Consider the following 27,950-nt stretch of genomic DNA (forward strand, 5'->3'; position numbering starts at 1 on the left):
TTGTCTCCTAATCAGTTCGGATGCGACGCTCCTCGTGTTGGCTCCGACTTCCTCTTCCTATAATGATGCGGCTCTGAGTCAAGATGATGATGCTGAGGCTGTGGGTACCGCTTTAAAGAAGCGGATGCTGACCACGCCCTTCCGCGAACCACCGATAGAGGGCGCCGTTTCGTTCCCAAGCAGGCCGAAAGAGCAGCAGCTTTTACCTCACTGCCCTTCCAGCAGCATCTCACCTTCAGCCGGCCACACGCACATCCGCCGACGCCCCTGACGGAGACCACCGGAGGCAGGAGACACAAGCCGCGTCTGGAAGAGATAGACAAACGAGGCGAAAGCGTTCAACGCCAGGGCCAATTGATTTAATAATGTAGGGCTTGTTTTTGCGGTTCGACATCTAATTTAGCCTGCCCGCTTCACTGCGACACAGAAATCCCGCATAGATCTACCGCAACCTTCTCCTCGGCTTGTCACGGTCTTGCCTTCGTTCCTTCCCGGACGCAAGCAGTCGACGTCTTCCGCGAATCCGTCGCTGTTTGGGTTTTTTTTCTTTTCGGCAGTCAGATCAGGCCGCATCTGCTCGCCCTCCAGCCTCAGCAGCATCTTTCCAGCAGCAGCAGCAGCAGCAGCATCATCATCCTTCTCATCAACGCCACCCTCGAATCTGCGCAATGGCCGACGTACCAGCGGAGTGCAACATAAAAGTGCTGTGTCGCTTTCGCCCCCTCAACCAGTCCGAGATCGTACGCGGGGACCAGTTCCTGCCCAAATTTCAAGGGGACGACACCGTCATCGTGGGGGTGAGTGAGGATGGGGGAGCCGCTTTGTTGCAGGCCCTTCATCAATAAATCACCAGCCGGTGCGACCCCATCTGTTTTGGGTCGGAGCTCAGCTGTTCAACGCGACGCAGCAGCAAATTAAAACGCCGCGCTCTTTTCTCTTATACTGGCGTCTATTGCATGACAAAGCGCAAAAGTTTAGCATTCATGTGATGTTTCTGAAATGCGCACATTGGCCTGTTGCATCAGCTGACTGTGGTCTGCGCGGTGCTTAGATTGTTCTTGTGTTGTTGTTTTTGTGTTTGTTTAAATGTTGAGATTATTGCAGGGGTTTCGTTGAGAATCGTTGATTCTTATTAACGAAAAAGAAATACGGAAGCTCGTCTCGTTCATCTTTGCCTACCTCGCCTCAGTGTTAAAGAGGCCCTGGGTGGTGTGTCCCCCCCTGACTTCAGTGCACTGAAGTCAATTCTGCCTTTTTAAAATTTGGGTTGATGACATCACAAGAGGCACAGCAGTGAATTCCTCATCAAGAACTACAAGCATGCAGATTTACAAAAAATTTAAAACTGACCATGTTCCTCTTTCGTATTGCTTTGGACCTATAAAAGAAGAAGAAGAAGAAAAAAAAACAGTCACTGTGCACTTAAGCCGCGAAGGAAGACTTTATTTTTGTCAGTTTACAATTTTTATGGAGATAAACTGTCCCAAAAACATTCAAGCATAATATTTAATCTTATTAGATTGTACATTATTATAATTAGAAATCTTTGCTATGCTCTATTTTGATTTATTCATTTTCTAATCCTTTGTGGTCCAGTCGACTTTTATAAAATGTGACTAATTTTGGCCCAAGCTCTTACCAAACATAACAAACTTCTAGTGGCAGATATTATTATTTAAAGTCAAAACAGCTCATGGTTTATGACACATTTTTGTACCCAAAAACGAGCATTACTGCAAACATGAAGTGGGAAAAAGGGTGAAATGAGCAGCACCTGAATCAGGCTAGGTGGCATTAGTAAGCACTAGTGTGGAAAAGCGACTTTTGATAGATTTCATTATATAGATTTTGACATTCTGAAGCAGATAAGTTGCATTAGAGTAAAGGCAGTGGCCAGATCTTGATTCATTTGTCTTAAGGAATGCAATTATTTCTGACTCATGAGAGTCAGAGAAGCAAAGTCTAATGTTTTTTTCACAAGCAACAATGGAGGAAAGCCTGCAGATCCACTGACAGATAATTCAAGTGCTCTCTTTGGCCTCCAGGCCAGCAGGGGGCTTCAACCAGGAAGTCACAAAGTTCACTACTATGTCAGGTTGTAAATCCTGTTTTGATTTTCTCTCTAAAGTAATGTAACATTTGGACAAGTTTTGACAATAGGAAATTGTCTACAAAGATTACATTGATGAAAGCTATAAGCAGAGGTTGGCATATTTTTTTTATAATAGTAATGTAGTCTGCTTAATTCTGCATAATAATATAGTTTGAGAAACAGGTTCTGATTAAAAGCATGGAACGAATCTGGCTTGGAAACAGACTGTAGTTGGTAGCTTTTCTATATTTTAGTTTATACGTAATTTCAAAAACATGGCAACCTTTTTGCATGTACTTTCTTGTTGATTAAATTGTTTTTAAACAGACTAAATTTAGTACCATATGTACTAACAATATAAACTAATTGACTTAGCATAATCTGAATGTTACATTGTTCACTCTTGGCTTCTGCATATGTCAAACATAAAAAGGACAACAATAAAATAGTGTGCCTGCCTAAGGACACGTTCCAAAAAATGAGAGGATAATGTTGATTTAGATTCTCCCGTATCTTTGAACATGAAGAGAGACAAACTACAGTGAAACTATTTCCAGTGATGAATGCAGAGATCTCATCTTGACCTTCCTTTCCTCTGTTGGCATTAGGTTGGACACTAGAGCCAGAAACCGATCTGTCTAATTGCCTAAAGAGCAGATCAATAGTTGTTCAGAGACAGCATGCATTACCGCCTGACCTGGTTTTTCATGTCTCTGGCTTTTAGCATCTGTCTCCTCTTGGGTCTTCTAATAATTCTTTGTTTTTCATTTCTTGTACTGTTTTTTTTGTGTAAATCATCCTCTTGGCTTTCTTTATTGCCTCCCTTTATAAATTTGGTTTCCCTAACGCTTCCTTCAGAGAGTGACTGTCTCTCCCTCGTAAATCACTCTGACATGTAGGCGGACTGCAGATGAGTCAATTTGCTAATGATGATTAATACAGCTCAGTTTCTGGCTGCTGACATTATTATAGAAGGCTGGCCTCAGGTTCAGATGGGACAGTGATGGAGGTTACTGAGTCACTTATCAGCGTGTCTCACAGAGGCTGCCTACATTTGATGTAATTAAACAAAAAGCATACCATTCTAGATTTAAGCACCAGCATATGGATAAAAGTACTCTCAGATAAAATGACACCAGTTCAAGAGTCAGTATTTGTTTAGAAGGTCTGTATTTTATTCAGACATTAGCATCTTGTTTGGAAAGATATGTATATATATACACACACACACACACACACACACACACACACACACACACACACACACACACATATATATATATAGACAATGGAAAGTAGAAGTGATATTGTGCCATATGTAGAGTTTAACTAACCAAATAAATAATGACAAAATTATTTGGAGATGACATTTTAATCTGACATTTCAGTATGTAAATGTATCAATTAGCACAGCTAGCATCACTAAAACAGTCATCTTTCTAAGTGTACTTCAGGGAATGTAGATCTTTGTCTTATGTCTGAGATTCACAAAAAGATCCCAACATTCCCAAATCCAGCATTTCCATAACAGACAGAGGCTAAAGATCTGAAGATTAAAACAGAGAAACTGTTTTATACCTTTAGCCTTCTTGTTATTTGGTGAAAAACATGTTCTCTTTTGTTGGCCGAATGAACTGTAGACATGTCTTGACATGTTGCGGAAACAGATGCTTTCTACATCTCTATGTGCTGAGACACTTAGAAACTGCATAAAGAAGTTACTAAGTGTTGTCCATGTCAGCTGACGGAGTTTACATGCTGTGTGTTTGTTTGGAAAAAGATTGTGTTTTTAATTACGGTGGTAACTAACCAGTCGGGGCTAATGAAAGTGAAAATCCTCAAATTCTGGTCCGCATCTGATTTCTCAGCTCATCTTTATGAAAACATTTTTTTTTTCTAATAAAGTGCAGCAGCAGCATGTCCTTTTGGTTATTGTACTTTGTTTAACTTCAGTTTTACTATGAAAACTGGAATCTACTGAAGACAGATCCACATGGTTTTGCCAAGGTTTTTTGGAGCATGGTCATGTCAGAAGTGGCAAAAAAATGGGGAGAAAAATTTAAAATGGTTCCTTTTTAAAAAAAAAAAATCTAATTAAGGAATAGCACTGAAAACTCACTTAGGTGTAGATGTGTTTCAAAACCTGTAGGAGCAACAAAACAAAATTCACGTAAAAAAAAAAAAAATGGTGTTAACATCCTGGTAACGTTCACCCATTAAGAAAGAAGCCCATGTTTCTTCAAAGTAAAGCACTTTATCAACCATCTTCATTGATATGCCGGTATGTTGGCTTATCAACAGGTTGCCCAGAATCTAGTGTAAAACTACAAAAAATATGTTTAGTCAAAATGTATTTTCCAAAACGTTTTCTTCTCTGGTTGCATTTCTAACTGTTTGCTTTGCTTTTGTTTTGTTTTGTTTTTGTTGCAGGGGAAGCCGTATGCATTTGATCGTGTGTTTCCAACCAACACCACCCAGGAGCAAGTTTACAATACCTGTGCCAAGCAGATCGTCAAGGGTAAGGTCAAACCGAGGAACACATCCACTGCTAAATCTACTCACAACATTACAGAAAAAAATCTGACAATCATCTATTTGTCGTTGTGTCTTTCTACATGCAGATGTGCTCAGTGGATACAATGGCACCATCTTTGCATATGGACAAACGTCCTCTGGGAAGACTCACACCATGGAGGTCTATATTATATTATATTATATTATATTATATTATATTATATTATATTATATTATATTATATTATATTATATTATATTATATTATATTATATTATATTATATTATATTATATTATATTATATTATATTATATTATTGTGTTCTGTGTCCAGTGGAGAAAATGACATATTTCTGCTCTTACTCTTTCGTATCTTGTTCAGCGAAAACGGTGGACAGAATAAGACAATTATAGAGAATCTAGTTGAACTGTTTTTACATTTGCATGACACCATTTACCCACTGCTTTGTTTTTGGTTCTGGTTTGTTTTGTTTCTGCTCCAGTTGATGGAAGCTGGACAATGGTTTTAACAGAAAATATCTATTTTAACAACTGATTATCTGTTGTCCTGAAAACAAGACAATTGTTTATTTTTTTTAATCACACATCTTGCTATTTTTCTATCATATCTTGTTATTTTTAGTGTCTTAAGAGTGTTATTGTAAAAAGAGCTTTCATCAACACTTTGATCTGGACACTAATGGCCGTCTCACACCTTCTCAGTGCTGTTTTTTCATCTGCTTTTTCATCTGTTTCAGGGAAAGCTGCACGACCCTCACCAGATGGGCATCATTCCTCGCATTGCTGAGGATATTTTCAATCACATCTTTGCGATGGACGAAAACCTGGAATTCCACATCAAGGTCTAATTTTAGAGTTGCTCCATCTTGTGTCGTGAACGTTTCTCGTTTAGGAAGAGTGTCTTATTTAGATGTGAACTTTTTTTTTTTTTTTTACCTCCTCTCCATCTTTATTTGCTGTTCCCTTTTTCTTCGCTTTTTTCTACGTCAGGTTTCCTACTTTGAAATCTACATGGACAAAATCCGTGACCTGCTGGATGGTTAGTGAATAGAGATAAAAGAACAATTTGCTAATGTGAACAAGTATTTGTTTTATTCATTTTGTTTTCTTTTGGCTATTTTCATGTTTCGTTTCTTTTAGTGACGAAGACCAACCTGTCTGTCCATGAGGATAAGAACAGGGTTCCATATGTTAAGGTTGGTAACGCAGATGCTCTATTTTCATCCTTCTATGTGAACCTCTGGCTGGATTATTACGTCAACGATAACATCTCTGCCTCGTTTTCTCCTCCACTTAGGGATGCACCGAGCGCTTTGTGTCCAGCCCTGATGAGGTTATGGATGTGATTGATGAAGGCAAAGCGAACCGCCATGTTGCCGTGACCAGTGAGTATCAGTAAAATCCCATAGAAAGCATTTATACGTACAATGATCCACACTCTTCTTTTTCTTTTTCTTTTTTTTTTTTACAATGCAACCTCAAACATTAATAGATATTGGGTTTTTATTTGATAGACCACTACAAAGCATGAGAGACTGTGAAGAGGAGGGAAAAGGAGACATCATTTTCACAATGTTTTATGAAAATATTTGGTTTTTAGGGCTAAAAATCTGAAATTGCAATCAACTCCCTGCCATGAGTGAATACTTTGTGGAACCGTGTTTTACAGCATTCGCAGTTTGTCCTTACATTTCAAAATTATGCTGCACTTTGTCTTGGTCTACTGCAGATAATCTCAATAAAATACATTGAGGTTTTTGATTGTAATGTGACAGGATGTGTGGATCATTTTCATAATGTAACTGTTGTGAAGATCTGTGTTTGGAGAAACACTCACAGCTCCTACTGTTGCCAGTGTCATTGATAATAATGTGTTGTGAGTAAATGATGGTCAAGTTTATCTGGCCCAACATTGTTCCTTGTAATGGAAGCTCCTCGATACAGGAAAAAAGTCATATAATATTTTCTTAATGAAAATGAAAACATGCGCAAAGATTCCTGGGTGGGGTTTGAACTTGATGAAAAGATGCAAAATTTTAAAATGCAGTATTGTGAAAAGTCAAGAAAAACAAAATTGACCCCAAAAAATAAATAAGACTAACAGAGGCAGAAAATAAAACTTGAACATCCTGCCATAAAGGTTACTAAGTTTTCAATAAATGGGACAATTGTGTGTTTTGCTTTATTTTTGCACTTTTGTCACTTCAACCTTGAAAATTCACTTCTCTGTTCTGTTTTTGTCTATAAGTTAGTGCAATATCACAAGCTTATGATTAAAAATGATAGTTTACAATTATTGTAAAAATGATAGTTTACAATTATTGTAAACTATGGTGATAAAACCAAAGGCAGACTGAAACAAAAAGGGGAAGCATCAGATGAGTTTTGGGAACCGGTGCATTCAAGACGTACGAGTCTCAAACTCACAACAGCCTCGACCGTGGAGGGAGCAGCACGCCAGCAGAAGCTGCTCTCAGATGATTTGCTGAAAGCCGCATTCCTGTGCGGCGCAGGGTTGTCCGGTTCCCGTCACCGCCTGCTGACTCACGGTGCTGCAGAGTGATGTTGCTGATAGCAGCCTAATGGGGCCACAGTCTGCCGACGCGGAGCTGATGCCCTCAGATATCTACAGAGAAACCTGAACTTTCAGCCTGTGAGGCGGTTCGATCAGGAGAGTCATTTAGCAGAGTGCTGCTCATTTATCAGCCGCTCGCTGTGAAATGGGCAAATCCTCCAGCTGTGATGTTGGCTGCTTTGATTGATTTGAGACTAATTGAAGGGATATTTTTAATTATTTAAAAAAAAAAAATAGGTTACCACTTGCACTTCGTAACACTCTTTATTATGAAGAGCTTTGTGTCTTTAAGTTAGATGATAACATGGCTGCAGTGTAGTAAAGATAATTAAGTTGCCTTTCATTCAACTCTAATTACATTAGCATAATCTCAAACTCAATCACTGGCTTCTGATTTCCAGCAGTGACTTTTCCTTATGTTTTCCTTTCATTCTTTTCCAGAAAGTCGGGTGAGTTTCTCCATTTTAATTGGTTGAAGGGGGTCAGGAGAGGATAGCATTAATGTCAGAATCCCCAAGGCAATAACTAATTTGCTAATAACTAAAACTAATAGCTAATTTGCCCCATATAAGAATAATGTCTGCAATTGTCTATCACATAAAACCCTAATAAAATAAGTTGAAGTTTGTGGTTCTAACCTGAGAAAATGTGATAAAGTTGAAAAGGTTATGACTAATTTTACAAAAAGAGCTGAATGTTGGGTAACAGACTGGTGGCTACACAATGTAAGATATGTCAGGGAGTACATTCGTCCACTTTCTTTATTAAAAAGTTAGTAACAATGCACCACATTTCAAAGTTGTCTTGTATGGGCGCTGGCGCATCTTGCGCTTTGTTTTTGTTTCCCAAACTTGAATGGATCGTTTTTAGTCCCAGTCACTATAAATCGCATTATGATTTTCTTAAGCACTTCCTCTGTTTTTTTGTTTTTGTCCTTGTCCAGACATGAACGAGCACAGCTCCCGCAGCCACAGCATCTTCCTGATCAACATCAAGCAGGAGCACGTGGAGACGGAGCAGAAACTGTGTGGGAAACTCTACCTGGTGGATCTGGCTGGCAGCGAGAAGGCAGGAGACGCATGCAGGACACGCTGCAAATATTCAACACCAGTGAATTCTCACCAAATTCAGATCGGTGATTATTCTTCTCCGTGTTCGCTTTCCCCCTCCAGGTCAGTAAGACCGGAGCTGCCGGTTCTGTCCTGGACGAGGCTAAAAACATCAACAAGTCTCTTTCCGCTCTGGGGAATGTCATCTCTGCCTTGGCCGAGGGAACGGTAACCGCATTCGTTTTTCTCTTGATTCCGTTTGCCATTTTTGTTTGTTTAATTACTTAATTAAAAGACAAACAACAACAAAAAAGATTTTCTCCTCAATTGTTTTAAGCTGTAAACTGAAAGATTAGTTAGATGTGTTTTAACTCAAAGAGGAAAAAGTCTTCCTGTCCTGCTTGTTGGCTATTTCCTTTCCTTTCCTTTCCTTTCCTTTCCTTTCCTTTCCTTTCCTTTCCTTTCCTTTCCTTTCCTTTCCTTTCCTTTCCTTTCCTTTCCTTTCCTTTCCAGCAACACAGATTTTTCCATGAACATAAAAAAAAAAAGAAAAATCAGTTTCTGTTCTTGTTTTGTATCTCGCTTTTCTCCTGCTCTTTGTCGTTGATGTATCTATACTCCGATGTTTCATCTCCTGCAGAAAAGTCACGTTCCGTACCGCGACAGCAAAATGACCCGCATCCTGCAGGACTCGCTGGGCGGGAACTGTCGCACCACCATGTTCATCTGCTGCTCTCCGTCCAGCTATAACGAAGGGGAGACTAAATCAACTCTGATGTTCGGACAGCGGTAGACTCACAGTCAATTCAGCTTTGACAAATATCTAATTCTGTACAGAGTGGACAATAATAAAAAAAAAAGCTTGCATTAAAAACTGAGCTACAATAAATGGAAGAAGTTAAAGAAACAGGAACACATTTAAGGGAATAATACTTTAAATTAATGCTATTTTCATGGAAATGTTTTCAATGTTGATTTTCTTTTGTTAGACTATATATTTTTTCTCCACTTACTTACTTATATTTTACAAAGCATTTAAAACATCTAATATTTTTATAACTTTTAGTTAGTTTTTACAATCTAAACTGAACAGATTTTAAAAAACGTCCCTCTGACGTTACTAATGTTTTTTTTTTTCATTTTGATTCTGAAAGTCAGAGAGGTGAAGAACGTGCTTCACTCTTCAGATTAAAATGCATTCTCTGCATTTCTGCTAAAGAAAATGTTTGCACAAAAAATCTTTGCGGCAAGATTTTCAAATGAAGCTTGGACTATTGTTAGACTCATCCCTAATGACATATTAGACATTTTATTATATAATCGTGGTAAACCATAAAAATGGTTTTGCACAGGAATGAATCAGAACAGTGAAGTCTTTTGGTCTTTTGTTTTTTTGTTCCTTTTCCTCAGCCTGGATTTCAATTATATCTGTGCATGTCCAAAGCATCATACTGTGAAGTTACAAAATGTGGAAAGAAATTCTTATTTATGTGATAAAACAGTCTTAACAAAGCGATTCTTAATTCCAACCTGTATTTATTCCCTTTCCTTCTTCTGGTCTCAGCGCCAAGACCATAAGGAACACGGCCTCCATTAACCTGGAGCTGACTGCCGAGCAGTGGAAGAGGAAGTACGAGAAGGAGAAGGAGAAGAACAAGACGCTGAAGGAGACAATTCAGAAACTGGAGGCGGAGCTCAACCGCTGGAGAAACGGTGCGATCATCTCTTCCAATCAGGTCGTCGTTTTGGCTGCATAACTTCTGATCAGACCTGAGACCCAACATCTTGTCTTCTGCTTCGCAGGAGAGGACGTACCCGAGACTGAGCGGACCACGTCAGACGTGGTGACTCGCATCGAGACCGTGGAGGAGCGCCCCGTTCTGGACAACGACACCTCCTCCATTGTGGTCCGCATCTCCGAAGAGGAGCGGCAGAAGTACGAAGAGGAGATCCGCAAGCTGTACAAGCAGCTGGATGACAAGGTTGAAACCCACAAACTTAAAACAGCGCTTATGTTGTTATATAAACTATGTTAGTTTTATATTTGAGTAGACGTGCAAAGCTTCCCTGAAATTGAATGGGTATTTAAGACTGATTATGTCCGTCCAACTAAACTAGGGAGCATAAATCAGAGAGACCAACAAGATCTGTGTGAGACTATACACATTTAAGTCAAATTATTACATTTTTGTAATTTTGCTAAATTATACTGTCAACAACGTGGCGCCCAACGTGGGGCTCAAACCTACGACCCTGAGATTAAGAGTCTCATGCTCTACCGACTGAGCTAATCGGGCTCTGTCAGGCGTTTTTAACATTTTAAGGAGTCAATATTCATTATGTCACGTTTGTTGCAGGACGATGAGATCAACCTGCAGTGTCAGCTGGTGGAGAAACTGAAGCAGCAAATGCTGGACCAGGACGAGGTGAGAAAACTCTCCCAAATGATCCGATTCTGCCTTTGGCTCTTAAAACGTTCTGTTGTATCTTTTACCGTCTTCACGCCTGCAGCTCCTGGCCTCGTCCCGGGGAGACGGGGACAAGGTCCAGGCTGAGCTCGGCAGGCTGCAGGTGGAGAGCGACTGCGCCAAGGCCGAGGTGAAGGAGGTCCTTCAGGCTCTGGAGGAGCTGGCCATTAACTACGACCAGAAGAGCCAGGAGGTGGAGGAGAAGGGCCTGCAGAACCAGCTGCTGGCTGACCAGCTGTCCCAGAAAATGGTATGTATCACCGTGACGCGATTGGTGGAGGGAGTCAGATAGAAGGAGAACCGAGCTGAGAGGCAGGAGGGGGAACAGAAGGTCCATTCTGGCTGCGCTGCAACAAAGAGACAAGCAAATGTTACAGTAACACAGTTTCAGTGAGTGGAAAGCAGTGCAGGAATTTTATGAAATTTAAATATTGGATAAGAAAAATCTCTTTATATTTTAGATATGTGGAAGTTATGTTTGTACTTCTGTTAGTTTTTTTTTTTTAATGGATGTTTGTAAAGAAATGTAAAACAATTTCTCCGTCATTGCAAAATGATCTAGTAATAATCTTTGTTACTTTTCACTATAACGCTTCTATCAGCGATCCTGAGTCTGGACCCTGTTTTGAAATTACTGTCATTTTTATCAAGTCTGCAGACCTGTCACTCACTTTGACTACTATAAAACATACCAAAATACAATTTCCTGGCTAGAAAGACGTCCATTACAGCTCTACGGTTGGCTTGTGTGCTTCTCCTTTCTCCCCCCTGCCCCCAGGCGAGTCTGATGGAGCTGGAGGCGGAGCTGTCCCGAATGCAGGAGGTGAGCGGTCAGCAGAGGAAGCGCATCGCCGACGTCCTCAACGGACTCATGAGGGACCTCAGCGAGTTCAGCACCATCGTCGGGAATGGAGAGATAAAGCTGGTGAGCACAACTGCAGAACTGAGGTTTCATGTGGAGGTTATGGAGGCAGATCACCTTAAAACGTCTTAAACTCAATTATCTCAGGTTCAGGCTTCAGTAGGCTAAGATTCTCCATAATAGATTTTATTTCAGTCATACATCTACATTCATCCATCTTTTTTTTTAATACTCTGTGGCATTAATTTGTTTTATGTGCTGGAGTTTTGCCTCAGGAATTTGGTTGTTGTCCCCTAATTTGCAAAAAAAAGTTTGTTGTGGTTGGCTGTTCTTTGTCCTGGTATAAAATTGGACGAAAACTCGTTTATGTTTTTTCGTGTAGCCGGTGGAGATCAGCGGCGCCATCGAGGAGGAGTTCACCGTGGCCCGCCTCTACATCAGTAAGATCAAGTCAGAGGTGAAGAGCATGGTGAAGCGATGCCGCCAGCTGGAGAACATGCAGCTGGAGTGCCACCGCAAGATGGAGGAGACCGGCCGGGAGCTCTCCTCATGCCAGCTCCTCATCTCTCAGGTGCCAACGCAGAGTAAAAAAAGAAGAAGAAATAAAATAAATAAACTAAAATAATCATGGGCAGATGGTTGAAGGGGTGGAAGGGTCTTCATGGTTCATGCTGTTGTTTGTGCTTTCTGTTCGTGCAGCACGAGGCTAAGATCCGCTCTCTGACCGAGTACATGCAGAGCGTGGAGCAGAAGAAGAGGCAGCTGGAGGAAAGCCACGACTCCCTGACCGAAGAGCTGGCTAAGCTGCAGGACCAGGGTAACGGGCAGCACAGAAAAGCTCAGGAAAGCCTGTCTTGCAAAATAAATTCTGCTTTCTCGCTTCATGTGGCTTTTTTTTTTGCTGTTTTTTTTTGCTTGTTTGCCACTGAACTTACAGATAACTCTGTGCTTGTGGAGAAAGACGGAGAGAAGGGTGAGATCGAGGATGGAAATACGAAGGTAACAAAGATTTTACTGTGTGCGTTTAGGAGAAAGTTGGTGTACTTTTCTGTAAAAATGTAGTAATTCCTTTAAACCTCACAATAAGTTTGACTCAAATTACACTCCTGAGCTTCACCTGCTAAAAAAAAACTATACCAGACTTTTTAGTAATTTGATATGATTTAAGTGTTTAACGCTCAGACAGGAGAAACCATGGCATATTATCAGTCAGCATCTTTTAATGCACGTGGTTTTCCCAACTTCCAGAAAGCGCTTCGTCAGCAGGGGGAGTCTCACCGCGGCCTCCATCACAAGCAGCTGGCCCGCCTGCGGGATGAGATCAACGAGAAGCAGAGGGTCATCGATGAGCTCACCGAGTCTGACATCATCTTTTCTTTTACCAAAAGATTGTCTTCTATCCAATCTTTTAATTTCAATAGTTATTTGCTATTTTACCTGTGTTTTCCATTGAAGGAACCCTGACTTATTTCATTTTTTTATGCCCTAAAACTTCAGTCGTAACTCCAAGCTGGAGCTGGAGCTGGCTCAGGTGCGCGCCGACTTTGATCGCCTGAAGAGTCAGGACAGCTGCAAGAGCGAGCGCCTGGAGGAGCTTTCGTACGTATCTGGGAGTTTTAGTTTCACTAAAGCTAGATTCGGATTAAAGTCAGGATCCTGATGGTCAAAAAAAGGAAATAAAAAAAAGAAATCATGGCCATTTAGTATGTAAATGAGTAATTATGCATATTTGACGACAGAGGTGATTGATCTGAGTTTTATTCCAGCAAGAGAACAACTGAACAGATGCTTTTACTGCTTTTTGTTAGATTCCTGCATGAGCGCCATGAGCAGACCAAGCAGGACTTGAAGGGTCTGGAGGAGACTGTTGTGAGTAAAACAGACACGACTCTCCATCTGCTTACAACTCCCAGAGTTTCTCCCTAAAGGACGACACTGTATAAGTTTCGCACAACAGAAAAAGTAGTTGTTTTTACCGCAGGTCTGCAAGACCAAAACAGTGCACATTTTTTGATGTAGCAGCCCTGGGTTTTGTAGTGTTTACAAGCTTATCTTATAAAAACTACAAGAACTACAACAGTTTTCAATTGTTGACATCTGGGCAGACAGCAGTCGTGTGATTGGTCCAAGTTTTGAATTGACCGTGGTTCACACGCCGAAATGCTGCAGTGGGAAACACTTATGAAGACTTTCCAGAGACTCTGCACTTGAGTTCTGTCTTATGGAGTATCTCTAGACTTTAACCGTCTTTCCGTCTTCCAGGCCCGCGAACTCCAGACCCTCCACAACCTGCGCAAGCTGTTCGTTCAAGACCTCACGTCGCGGGTTAAAAAAGTAAGGAGCTCAACTCTCAAGAAACCTGTGAGCTACATGCGCCTCACAGAGGCGTATGAACATATTCACACGCCTTGAAATTCTTCACATTTTGCCACATTACGATGACAGATTGTAGTTTTTTTACTTGAAAATGATGTGATAGATTAACACAAAGTAAAGTATGATGGTAAAATGGAAGGAAGAGGATTCATGGTTTGGACATTTTCACTTTTAAAACATATATGAAAAGCAGCAGCTCAAGGGGGAGAAAAGACTGAAGAGTGGCAAAAAGAAAAGCAATATTTAAAGAAAATAACTGACCACTTGTCTACCTGTAAACACATTACAGTCATGAATAAAAAAGCTGTTTTAAAGGCTGAAACTGGGGCACTAAACAATGATAACAGGGTTTGTAAAAAAAAAAAAGATACAAACTGCTAATAATTTATCTTCCGCTCTTCAACTATGCTTACTTACTGTACCGCAGCAAACTACTTTGTGTTACTTTAGATTTTTAAAATATTTCTACAGAAATATATATAAAAAAAATATCGCAGACAATTCATCAGCTCCTCCGTTAAGAAGCTTTCCCCTTTTGATTTTCTCTTGTTTTTTCTTTGTTTCTGTCTCTGCAGAGTTCCGAAATGGAGCCTGATGATAGCGGGGGGTCTAGCACCCAGAAGCAGAAGATTTCCTTTCTTGAGAATAACCTGGACCAACTTACAAAGGTTCACAAACAGGTGAGAAGCGCATAGAAATGAGACGGGTTGTAATAATAAGCGATGTGGTCCTGAGGGTTGGAATTAGAGCCAAGAGAAGACATACGACATTAATACAGTAGAGTTATCTTGATGCTATTTTTTACTCACTTTTTGCACCAGTCATTTTTGGGTCATTTGCTCCAAACAACACAAGTAGATTGTGAGTTTGAAAGTAAAAAATGAAGATCTCTGCGAACCGTTTGTTTATATTGTTTCTGTGCCTTTAAATCTGTTGTATTTCATCCTGTTTCCTGTCTCTCTTCCCCCCCAACCCACAGCTGGTTCGTGACAATGCAGATCTGCGTTGTGAGCTTCCAAAGCTGGAGAAACGGCTTCGGTCTACTGCTGAGAGAGTTAAGGCCCTGGAGACTGCACTGAGGGACGCCAAAGAGGGCGCCATGATGGACCGCCGCCGCTACCAGCAGGAGGTGGATCGGATCAAGGAGGCCATGAAGTCTAAAATTGCGCTGAGACGCCCCCATGCTGCACAGATCGGTACAGTTCCCTCACTTGTCCTTCGCAACACTCAAGCGTGACGGTGCGACTACAAACAGGTGACAAATCTTACGTGGCGCTCGTCTTTCCAACAGCAAAACCAGTGAGACCAAAGCAGCTGCCCGTCTGCTCTCCCACCAACCCGTTCTACGCCTACATCCGGGCCACCGAGCACGCCAACGCCTACAGCAACGCCCTCTTCCAGAGCAGCACGACCCCCAAGAGCTCCTCCAGCATCGACTGCAACCTGAACTCTGTGCAGAGCAACACGTGAGTTAAATACTCCCTCGGTCTGCTCCATCTTTGACCGGAGCGCTTAAACGTTTTTCCACATTTTTCCATGTTTAGATCAGAAACTGCAAAGTCGTCTACATCGAATGTGACAGACCAACGCAAGGCGGTAACTGTGAAACAGAAGGAGAACACATGATATTAGAAACATTGTTTACGAAAGTAAAGCACATTTAAACAAAGAGGTTAAACCAACGTGCTGCCGGTTAATATATGGAATAAAATATGTGACACCAATGTTTGTAAGAATATTTTTATAAAAGTGATAGGTATTTTCCTAGAACCTACATAAAAGAACCACAGACAACGTATATGAATTTTATGACAAACTTTGCAAAGGAGAAGACTCTATCAATTGCTCCTCCGAGCTGTTCATAGAGCGTTCTGAAAACCTTCAGTTTGTTTGTCTCTTTTATTAGCAGAAGAGAGAAAGGTGTGAACAGGAATGGAGGGGGTGAAACCCACATCCTATATTCACAGTAGGATGTGAATTCAGACAGACAGAGGGGAGACACAGAAACTAAATTAACACATACTAGGTTTTACAGCTCAGGACTTTCCCAGGAAGATCTAAGTCACCATCTGTACAAACATGCTTGATTAAGGAAGATTTAATTTTGTCTCCCAAGTTTCAACAAGTTTGAACACTAAACCTCTAAATATAAACTAGTAACATAAACTTATAAATATAAGAATGATAACAAACATAATAACTCTAACATTTCCCCCTGTTTAACATTCTTATACAAAAGTCACTCAACAACTTAAAATGAAAAAGAACACATAAAAAAGAAAAAATGAATTATAAACGAAACAGTAGAAAACCAAATGCAATTTTCTTTCATCACAAGCACCACTTGTTTTCACATTTTCAGTGTAGGCGTCATAAAACATTTGATTCCATCTGTTTATTAGTTACAGGACATCGTCATACATTTTTTTTTTTTTTTAGTTCATCTTCATCTCTCTGAAGAGACATGTAATCTTCATCGGTGTCAGAGATTACCCTGACCATCTGATAGTTGATCATGGCTGTGTTAAATGTCTTTAGCATCATGCTACGAAGGCATGAAATGATGCAAGTTGTAAACAGGCAAAAAAGAATCAACACAGTCAGAATTGGTGTAACAATCTTCAACAGTAAAGTCCACCACGGCCCAGACGTGAACCAAGACAGAAAGTCAAAAGGATGTGATCCTTTCGTAGCACCGTCTACACAATGTTTAAGTTCCTCCAGGCCATGTAGAGCATCAGAAATAGTTCCACCAGCTCCTGTTTTATCCGGAACAAATGTACAGCACGCTGGGCCAATGATTTTACAAACACCTCCCTGAGAGGCTGTGAGCAGGTCAAGCACAACACGATTTTGCAAAACCATGTTTCTCAGTTCAGTCAGCTCTCTCATGGTGCCATTTGCCAGCTGGTGTGTGCTGTTGATGAGTCGCAGTAATCCATATCTGTTGATTTCAACGTGGTCCCGAACCTCTCCTACTCCGACCCATGGAAATATGCCTTGCATAAACTTTTCTCCACCGGTCCAAATCCTGAATTCCCATGGAACTCCAGTGTCTGTTGTGAGGCCTCCCCAGCGTTTGACCTCTGGCATAACTTCACGCTTGGAGCGGGCAGCCAGAATGTGTCGTCCTTTCCTGATGAATACAATCGGGTACAGGAAGTACCAGTCTGCCATCACCCGTGAACCATAGTCTCCTGGCACTATGGTACTGCACAGCGTTGTCTCCTGTCGTCCGATCTGTGATGTTGAAACACCTCTCCTGACGTATGTTGTCACAGTCTGGGTTGTCCTTCCAGACTTTGCAGTGTGGAGTCATCCTTTGACCCCTGCAGGCTGTGCAGTCGATGTAATCCGGTGTCGTCTTGCAGTATGTGTAAACTATGTTACACAGGTTTCCAGGTAACATCCCAAGAGAAACGTGTCCGTTGTTGAACACGCAGCTCCTCAGAGACCCGGGTTTAGCTCCTGCTAAAGAAATGGTCTCTGGTATTTTCCATGCGGTTAGTGGAAATGGAAATACGTCAGCATTAAAGGAACAGTTCATAGATCCAAAAAGTTCCTTCACGGCATCTCCTATCTGAAGTAGAACAGAATAGTCATTTTTCCACCGTTTGCATCCCTTTGGCATGGGGACGCTGAGTCGTGGTTGTGTGCTCAGGCCATAGAGACACATCTATTTGTCATCCGTGATGTGTCCTACACGCAGACCTGAGTTGTGTGTGGCGATTGGCAGCTGCGCACACACATAGCAGTTCACAGCATGTCCCTCGTACGCGGTTCTATTCATTAGTTTCCACCACAGGTTGATGCTGCAGTCACAGCGCAGTAGAAGATTCATCTGGCATATGGAGTCCCCATTGCTGCTCGGCGCACAGAGATGTCAGAACCCCCAAACTAAAGACGGGGGAATCTTAAGCGTTTCTTCACCGGGTTTGAGACGAGCTACCCTAAAAAATAGCCCCCCTTTGAAGTCCGGTCTTCCTCCCTCCGCCTACTTAGGGGTTCAACACTCCCTGCAGCTTGCAGTGACTGAGATGTATCCAGCTGGGTCTTTACGACTGTTGGTGTGGTCATCAGCACCTGGAAGGGTTCTTTTATGACCTTTATGTAGACCCAGTTTCCTGGCTGGATGGGGGTGGTTTTATTTATTTCCTGTAGAGGAGAACAGTCAGACGGCAGTAAATTTGCATTTAACACCTCTTTCTGTTTCAGGATCCTGATCATATAATCTACCAATGTTTGTTCTTCATCAGCTTTCTGTAAGTCTGGAGCAAACAGAGGCAATATGTAAGCTCTCCCATAAATTATGTCAAAAGCAGGCTTTGCTGGAACTACTTCAACTCTTTTAGAAAAAGCATCAATCATCACCAAACAATATTTATGTGGTCCACTTTGTGTGAGTTCAATAAAGTCCATATGCATTGTTTGAAATGGATGAGGGTTTTGGGAAACTTCCTCTTCTTGGTCTAATGTTTCCTTGAGGATTGTTTCTGACACAAACTGGACATGCAGTACAAAAAAATTTTTTAAGTAAGAATTTAATCCATATGTGGTAAAATGCTGTTGTAGCATAGAGACCATCCCCCCTGTTGACACATGACAATGTCCATGTGTCAAAATTGCTGCCGCTCTAAATAGAGATTTTGGAAGGACCGACTTCTATTTACTGAAAAAATGTTATCATCATTCAGTGTCGCCCCTTTAGTTATCCACATTTGCTTTTCTGCGTTTGGAGCATTATCTTGCATGTCTCTTAACACAGCTTTGTCTATTACTTGAGGACCTTCTGTCTGTATTGAGAAATTGTCTCCCCCATGCTTCCCAGTTGCAGCTTCCTTTGCTACTTTATCAGCTAATCTATTGCCATTTGAAACCTCATCCTGTCCCGTGGTGTGCGCTGCACACTTACAAACTGCTAGTTTAGCTGGTAAATGTATGGCCTGCAAAAGATTCTTAAGCAAGGATGCATGGGTGACTGGTTTCCCTGTAGATGTTATCAAATTCATCAAAGCATAACTCTTCCTAAATAAAAATGACCATCCTGAAATTAAACCAAAACCTCAAATCCTCTAATTTTCCATTTCTTTTTGAATTTATTGACTATCAATCAAATCTGGATTAAAATGTTCTAGACTGAAGTCTAGAAAATGTTGCTTTTAATCACAATCATCAGTTTTTAGTAGCCGTTTACAAGGTTGCTTAAAGTCTCAGACTTTCCCTTAACCTCGCATTTCAGACAAGTTTACAATGTAAGTTTTTTATAAAAAATTAATTGTCAATAATTTTATCCGTTACTCAATTTAGCAGTAAAATTTCTCTCTTCTCAAAACAATTGTCATTCATCCCAATATAAAACACACAAACACAATCCCAATCAATTTATAGATACTTTATATAATTAAACTCTAAGTTAAGTGTTTCAGTTAAATGCAAAGAAATACTTCATAGTATTTCAACACTGCAATATCAATTAAGTTCAACACTGAGATATGTTTAATTTAGTTCCAAACTTGTATATTTATTTCAAAGAAAATAAAACATTTGCAAATCATTATTAGTTTTGAATCTAATAATTTTAGTTGGTGTAATTTAGCCGTATCACACTCAGTTTTTTATTTCTTTCTTAACTTTTAACCATTACAGTTTTTTCCTTCACAGTTTCCCAATCTATGGCTCGTGGGCCCTAAGAGGATCACTGGTCCTTCTGTTAAGGACTGAGTTAATGGGTACAAAATGAAAGATTTTTATCTAACATTGTACCTTAAAACCTTCAAAATGTTCTTTTCTAAATAGATAATTCCTTCCTGCTAGTAAGTAAGCAAACAAGTCCTCATTACAGTAGCAGTGTGTGTCACAGCAGTGTGTGTGTATAACTTATCTGCATTTCTCCTTTCTGTCTTGCTTCTCGCTTCCCCCTCCTGCTGCTAGCGTCACTGCAGCTGGTCCTCCCTCTGTCTCTTCTCCAGCTCCCTGTCAGTCCAACTGGCTCTGGTGTTGGATTATTTATAAGTTGTCCAGACCGTCCCTTTGTCCACCAATGAAACAAGCGGCAAACAGTTCAGTTTGCTTTCTTTTTCCAAACGTCTAGCAGGACTCCATACAGTAGTTTTGCTGCATGGCAGTTCCCAGATGTCAAGGAATTAGGACCAGTGGACACTTTATTGCCTTCAGTGTCCAGTTGGTAGAAATCGTCCTGTCCTTTTTCGCTTCTTTATCAACTAGCTGGTGATAAAGGAGGGACTCATCTGATTGGCAGGACAGATCTGAGCTGAGGTCAGAGGTCAGACGCAGCGCAGCGAGGCTCAGACAGAGGAAAAGGAAAGAAGCAAATAAGAGTCAATTATAACTTTCTTTTTTTTCATCGTATAGCTTTTAGCCACTTATTATCCAACTTTTTAAGAAGTCATAAACCATTTCCTTATTCAAACACATATAAACATGAAACATGTTAAAAGCTGTAGTCTCTTTCATCATGTTCACCATTAACTTGTAAAATGTAGAATGTAAGTTTAAGTTAACTTCATCTAAGACACGTCTCACCAGAGAACAATGGATTTCTCTAAATTTGTTGATCTCAGTGCTGCAGACTGTGAAGTCAGCGGGCAGCCCTCCTCTCAAGGCCTAAGAGAGTTACGAGGCTGGTTAATGTCCAGGTCGGTACCTTACTCTGACCGCTGACCCCTCCAGATAGACAGCTAAGAATCATTTCACCAATTTGGTGTTATAATATTATTCCGACACAATACATTAAACATTGTTCTCTGACGACAATTTTATTATTTTGTTTTATTTTTCAGCTTCTCCTCCTTCAGGAAGTCATGATTCCACTTTTAGCATACAAAGAAGTTGTTCCCATGTTTTTATTTCAGTGAGACCTCTCTTTACTGGTTTTTCTTTAAAGGTGTAGGAATGCTCAAAAAAGAAAAACAAAACAAACACCAGTATTTCTTAAAACAAATTATTTCTCACTTGTGAGGTTTAAACCAAATTTTGTAGTAACATTAAAAATTATTTTGCATACACTGATTTCTTGCAGGAATTCAATTTCTTTTATGGTTTTACCTAACGTGTCCCAAACTGCATGCACATGTCTCTAGCATTTCATCAATTTGGACTGGGGGTTTGTGTTGTTGGAACAGCAGCGGCTGATACTGGAGCAGACGGAGCTGCTGAAGCAGCAAGGGGAGAGGTGGCTGCAGGAGCTTGCACTCCTCTCACCGCTACAGCATTCCGTGTGCTTGGAATTACTTTATTTTCTTCCTTCTCTATAATTAAGTTTTTAGATTCATTTAACCATAATTTAGCACACCTCAGCTCATTCTCCTTTTTAGATTTTTTTTTTTATTCCCATTTTTCTTTCTACACTACTCTCCAAAATTCCCACAATTGTTTGCCATTGATCAATTTTTAGCTTTCCATCTATTTTATATTTCTTTCTCCATTTTTTCATGTGTACAGTGCTACCAGGAAACCTGGACAGCATGTACTTTTCATCCCCATTGGGGCCCTCAATAAGTGAGGAATTACAAGAATGTTTATTTCCCATATTTAAAACACTTGCAATTTCAGCTTGAAAATATTATTTATTTGAATTTATTTAAATTTGGTCCAGGTTCGTTGACTCCTAGGGAGTCCTATGAACTGGAGATCTTTTCAGTGGGCCAGCAATTAAAATACCTTGTTGTGGTATTCCCCGCTTCGACTCTTTCGAGTGGGAGAATCTTGCCTATTGCATCCACAAGAGGTTTGCTGCTTAAATCCACTGTTTTATATGAGGTAAAACACAGAGCGGTATTTAAACCTCCAATCACTCTCACACACACAAAGCAGCAGTAGCAAACCAGCAATATAAGCACAGTAATGACTCTACGATTTAGCGCAACATTATCTGTTTTTGTCTTGTCAGATAACTCAGCACCAGTGATATTTTACCCATCAAAAAATCAAAACCACACAGCAATGACAAGCTTCCTATCCGCCTGAGGACTTGCCCTTATGGGGTCTCCTCGAACAGAGTTTTAGCAGAGTGACATTTAACAAGGGAACTCAGACCTCAGAGTTTTAGCAGAGCGAAATCATACAAGGATTCTCAGACCTTAGAGTTTTAGCAGAGCGAACATCATACAAGGGAACTCAAACCACAGAGTTTTAGCAGAGCGAACATCATACAAGGATTCTCAAACCACAGAGTTTTAGCAGAGCGAACATCATACAAGGGAACTCAAACCACAGAGTTTTAGCAGAGCGAACATCATACAAGGGAACTCAAACCACAGAGTTTTAGCAGAGCGAACATCATACAAGGGAACTCAAACCACAGAGTTTTAGCAGAGCGAACATCATACAAGGGAACTCAAACCACAGAGTTTTAGCAGAGCGAACATCATACAAGGGAACTCAAACCACAGAGTTTTAGCAGAGCGAACATCATACAAGGGAACTCAAACCACTAAAATAGCCATTTTAAAATTCACCTACGTTTCTGTAGTTTTCGGGTTGTCCAGTCGGATCTCGTCATTCCGCCGTTGGCAGACAAAGTCGGACCTACGTCGCTGGCCCAGCGAAGAATTCTACTTCCTGGGTCTTTCTTTCCAGGTCCAATTGACTCTGGCCATGCATGGATTCAGCGCGTCTTCCTCTGCCTGACAGCGGTCGGTATGAGAGATCCCGGGTTTCGGCACCAAAATGATAGGTATTTTCCTAGAACCTACATAAAAGAACCACAGACAACGTATATGAATTTTATGACAAACTTTGCAAAGGAGAAGACTCTATCAATTGCTCCTCCGAGCTGTTCATAGAGCGTTCTGAAAACCTTCAGTTTGTTTGTCTCTTTTATTAGCAGAAGAGAGAAAGGTGTGAACAGGAATGGAGGGGGTGAAACCCACATCCTATATTCACAGTAGGATGTGAATTCAGACAGACAGAGGGGAGACACAGAAACTAAATTAACACATACTAGGTTTTACAGCTCAGGACTTTCCCAGGAAGATCTAAGTCACCATCTGTACAAACATGCTTGATTAAGGAAGATTTAATTTTGTCTCCCAAGTTTCAACAAGTTTGAACACTAAACCTCTAAATATAAACTAGTAACATAAACTTATAAATATAAGAATGATAACAAACATAATAACTCTAACAAAAAGACTAATTTTAGAGACTGGGGCAGAGCTTCACTTTCCAGTAGAAAAACAACTGAAGATATGCAGACACAGAAACAATGAAATCCCTTATTCATGTTTTAGAATGGCCCAGTCAAAGTCCAGCCATAAATCCTCATAGAATACATATGATAAAACTTGAAAACGGTTCTTATTAGAATTTTCAGACTTTCGGAAATATTCCAGTAGCTTGTGTTGGTCTGTCAGGACAGCTGAATCAGCAAAATACTCTAATAATAGTTAGAGGTGATTATGTGACAAAATACTAACAGATACAAGGTACTACTTTTGTAATGCTTTGTACATAAAGGCGCACAGAATCAAGCGAGTTGATTTTGTGCTGTGAAACGAAGAGATCTCGCAGGTTACTTCATTTAGTTTCAATGTTTTCCTGTTTTTCAGAGTTTCCACAGCTCTGGGCTACAGAGCAGGGAGATATAATGGAGATGTGCTGGAGTCCTACCCACTCAACATTGACAACGGTAAAAATAAATTTATAAAAACCTCATCTGTTGTTGAGGACAGCTCTAATAATTGTGTTTTAACATCTTGTTAAACTCCTGATTTTTTCCTCCAACAGGAAACAGCATCAATGAAACCAGAGACATAAATGACAACAGGTGAGAAAATATTCACCATTTTATTCAACAAAGGTTTTTAACCCTTTTTTTTTCTCCGTCGATAAACTAAAAATGATCTTAAGCAATCAGGTTGTTGACGTCCTTATTAAGAGTCAGTCAGCTGACCTTAACGCAGCGCTATAGAGATGAAACACACAATGTTTTTGTGTCTGCTTCATCAGAAGTGACGTTCACTGTGGCAGCGAGGTGGATGACTCAAACAGGCACAACAGCATGCAGCAGCCGCAGACTGCTTCAAGTTGTAAGTTTATACGAATGTAACCTTTAATCTAACGCCTACATACCTGATCCTAGACTCTCTTTGAATTTTAGATCTTGTTGCATTAACACACTTCACTTTCTGCATAAAGCGATAGATAATAAAGGGCAGAATTCCTGGTGTTGTCCAACTAAATACGTTTCCCCTCTCGGCTATTAAAGTAAACAGAACTGCAGTGGATGCAAAAACCCAGTAAAAAAAAAAAATAACTTCTGTGTTTGATCTTGTTGTTTGTTTATTGAAATTGTAGGGAGTTTTCCCCCCCCATCACAATTATTCTACTAAAATCGATGACATTATGTGGAAATATTGAAGCAACATCTAAAATATCAGCCAGGATGCTAAAGCTTGGGCACAGATTGATATTCGGTGCCCAAATGGGACGAAAGTCCAGCAAACTATAGCAAAAAGCTTGTGGAAGAATAAATATTTCACCAAAATGATGCAGCCTAAAGGCACTTTGATCAAATATTAAGGAAATGTGTGTAAAATAAAATGAATCTGCATGGATTCTCTTTATTGTTCTGATATTTAGTAGGCACAAATGTTTTTGCCATCCTAAATGACCGAGGGTAAGAATAGCTTAGTTGCATATAATGTCAGACACTGAGGGAAAAATCTTTTTTCTTTTTTTTTGCAGTGTATTTAAATATCAGGCTTACATTGAAGAAAATATCACTGTTCCACAGAAAATATAGTGTACTGGTGAAAAGTTTTTCTTTCATAGCTTCAAAAGAATAACTTTATGCATTAGATTGACATACAATAAGCAAGAGAACGTAATCAAAGACTATAATGCATCTAGAAAAAAATTGTTTTTTGTGATTTAATGAGGTGTTACAAGCACTTAAACATTTTGGAATTTTGTATGTTTTGTGTGCTCATTTGAGACACAAAGAGACATTTTACATAGTGACTAATGAATGGCATTTACTTCTCTCTCCAAGTAAAGCAAGAGGCAAAATTAAATGTTTCTCTGAGATCTAAAGCCAGGAATTAAACTGCAAAACAAAACACAGTCCAACATAACAGTGCTGAGTGGTGTTTACCAACCAAAATCAACCCAAATTAATTGATTATTTAATGTTCCTTCCTGTTATTAATCTCTATTTGATTGTCTTTGCAGAGCTCAACCAAACACTGTAACCCTCGGAGAACCCTCCCGTTTCGTTTGCATGCAGCCTCTGTGACCTCCGTCCACCGCCTCACCACTGAAGATGAAGATGAAGATCTGTAGCCCTGTGGTAGATGAAGCCCCCTCCTGTTCCCACGGTGACCTTTCTTGCTCTCCGTTTTGGGCTCCAGTCCCTTCCGGTTCAGCCAGTGCTGAGCATCTTCTCCCAGGCTCTGCTTTATTCAGACAGCCTAATCGCAGACGAATCTAAATTATTGATGAGTGAGTTCATCGACGGGGCCCAGCAGATATCACTGCCTGAGGTGGCTGAACCGAACCAGGACTGGACCCAGATTGCTCGATGCTCACACTTTGTAAATAGTAGTGCTGTATACTCCTGTAGTTCTTTTTCTTCTTTTTGTTTTTGACCAACAACTGTTTGTCCAAATTGCCACACTCGCTCCGCCCCCTTTGTGCATATTTTCTTCGCGACGCGGGTTTAAAAAAAACCCAAAAAACAAATGCGAGTGACCATGAATCTTTTATTCTGTCATAAATAAGAGCGTATACCAGCTAGTCAGTTGACACCTCAGTCTTTTTGTGCATGTCGCTTAAGTTTCCTGGCCAAGCTTTCAAATCTCTCTGCATGTGTCCTATATGAAGCTGGTGACGGATGCAAGAAACAAGAAACGAGAGCGGGATGATTTCCCTCAGTCCAGATCTTGGTGTCAGTGCTGTATGTTTTCTATCTCAAAGTAAATCTCAGTGCAGATTTAAATCATTGTAAATTAAAAAAAAAAAGAAAGGGAAAAACACAATGAATATACATGTGAATCCCAGCTCAGTCTCGCAGTCGCATTGAGTGAATCTCGACTGATTGCTTTGATAATGCTGCAGCTGTACGATGGCCCTCTGTACACTCCCTGCACCGCTCGCACACTTCAGTGTCCCCTTTACTGAGCCTTAACATCAACTGACACTTCACAGTCAATTGAACTCGCTGGCATTTGCATAAAGTACATTTGTAATTACTACCTCTAGAGCAGCTTGTTATTTATGAATACCTTTCTTTTCAAATGCTGATTAAAAAGAGAGCTGATCCTAGAGTTTCTACAGACAGTTGTAACTTTAGAATAAGAGTATGTGTAAGTAGATTTTGACGTATTAACCATAGCTGTAGTTTTCGCCTCATGCCGGTTCATAAAATAAATAAAAAAAGCATTTTTATTTCTCCAGAGCTTGGCCGACGCGGTGGTGTTTGCAAAAACGGCCTTTTCAGCTTTAAAAAGACAGCATGCAGCTTTGGTGTCATTCTTTGACACAAGATTTGACTTTAGATTTTTGTGTACATCCACTCCCAAATGTGCAGAAAAGCAGAGGCAGTTTTTTTTTTTTTTACATTTGACATATGGGCAGTTGCCCAGGACGGCATTAGAAAACGGGCGCACAAACACCATATCCAGTATGTAACCTATTTATCTGTTTGTCGCGTTCTCTCAACAAGTTTTCTATCGTTTCCTTACATGTGCAATTACATGAGAATTGGTACCTCCATGTTGTGGCCAGTCCTGCTCACATTGGGATAGAAGGGCGTATCTGCTGTCGGTCACTTTGTGGCCACATGGGCTTAGGCATAAGCTATTCTGTGACGCCTTGTTTTCCTTTAGGTAAAGTGGTTGGGTGCTAAGTTTGTCTTTGCACGACTGGAGAATGAAACTGGAACTGTTTCCATGGGTGTTTGTATCATGGAAAGCAGAATCGGAAGGGAGGAAGTAGCAGTGAATGTTGGGGGGCGGCAGAAGGAAGTGAAGGATCCTTTAGAGACAGTATGGAAGCTGTTACTGAGGGTCGAAACATTTAACGCTTCAGGTTTTATTCCCGACTGAGTAGCCACCAGTCTGGGACTTTTTGAAGAAGTTGTGTGTCCTGTTGTTGTTCTTCTGCAAAATCCTGACCAGCCAATCAGGATAGAGGAAAGCAGCATTTCATACAGGTGGGAAACAAGTAGGTGTTGTCTCAAAATGGAAAGGAAATAGTTAAAAGGGAAGGTGAGCAGCTACGCACCCAACCATCTTCTGTCTTCTTCAGTAAATCTGACAGAACTTTAGAGTTTAATTAGCCAATTACACACAAAAAAAACAACAAAACAAAACCAGATTTAAAAATGCTCAAACATTTATCCCGTGTGAATTCCTCCGTTCTTTTTCATCACATTTCCGCTCAGCCTGATGCTCTTGCTGGCATTAATAACATCTCAGGGCTTATTACAAGCATAATCAAAGCAGCCATTGTCTTCCTCCTGAGCTATGTGATTGCTGATGAACAATCAATCCGATAAGTATCAGTGTATCCTCCTTCAATCTAAGCAAAAGAGCGAGGTGACTCTTGAGAATGGAGGAGATATGTATGTAAATCCAAATAAACCCGCCTCCGTTCTAACTCATAGCCTTTCAACCCTTCAATCTTATATCATATTTACATTGTTTTTTAAAATAGATCTGCATTAGAAGGATTGTGTAATATGCCGTCATCTGCTCTTACACTGTCTGAACTCAACATATCTACGATACATGTGCTATATATTGGTAAACCTGTAAGTAAAAAGGCGCATCATGACATAGTAGGATGCACGCTGACCTCGTTCAGAGAAATGCTCCTTTTATTTGTTTCTGTATGCTTCTAATTGTAATGTCGACATGATTATGTGAAGAGTCACCTTGCAGAATATCTGTAAATATAGATTCATCACTATGCTGTATGTAAACCTGTGTGTTGTAGTAAAAAAGTTCAATAAAACTGTAAAAAAGGTGATT

At 40.4% G+C, this 27,950-nt stretch overlaps 1 protein-coding gene, 1 long non-coding RNA gene and 1 other non-coding gene across 3 annotated transcripts; 1 reads left to right on the top strand and 2 right to left on the bottom strand.

Annotated features, from left to right (window-relative positions):
- The first annotated feature begins 68 nt into the window (after nt 1–68).
- Nucleotides 69–27,948, top strand: kif5aa (kinesin family member 5A, a). Its single transcript, XM_008413465.3, has 29 exons — nt 69–797; nt 4,523–4,610; nt 4,714–4,787; nt 5,364–5,468; nt 5,617–5,665; nt 5,767–5,822; nt 5,924–6,011; nt 8,145–8,269; nt 8,374–8,478; nt 8,891–9,039; nt 9,815–9,963; nt 10,054–10,232; nt 10,608–10,676; nt 10,762–10,968; nt 11,497–11,643; nt 11,963–12,151; nt 12,280–12,397; nt 12,518–12,579; nt 12,829–12,938; nt 13,078–13,179; nt 13,389–13,449; nt 13,843–13,914; nt 14,532–14,636; nt 14,936–15,152; nt 15,248–15,422; nt 23,526–23,605; nt 23,704–23,743; nt 23,926–24,005; nt 25,150–27,948. Coding segments are annotated over exons 1-29 (3,132 nt in total). The 5' UTR covers nt 69–668; the 3' UTR covers nt 25,152–27,948.
- trnak-cuu (transfer RNA lysine (anticodon CUU)) lies at nt 10,475–10,547 on the bottom strand. The gene has a single exon. It is a non-coding gene; the product is annotated as a tRNA-Lys (tRNA).
- LOC145552205 (uncharacterized) lies at nt 15,757–23,106 on the bottom strand. Its single transcript, XR_014088162.1, has 2 exons — nt 22,438–23,106; nt 15,757–20,227 (listed from the first exon to the last, which is right to left on the bottom strand). It is a non-coding gene; the product is annotated as an uncharacterized LOC145552205 (long non-coding RNA).
- Nucleotides 27,949–27,950: the final 2 nt, after the last annotated feature.

This window comes from Poecilia reticulata, chromosome 7, assembly GCF_904066995.2.
Source record: "Poecilia reticulata chromosome 7, P_reticulata-male-v2, whole genome shotgun sequence".
NCBI lineage: Eukaryota > Metazoa > Chordata > Actinopteri > Cyprinodontiformes > Poeciliidae > Poecilia > Poecilia reticulata.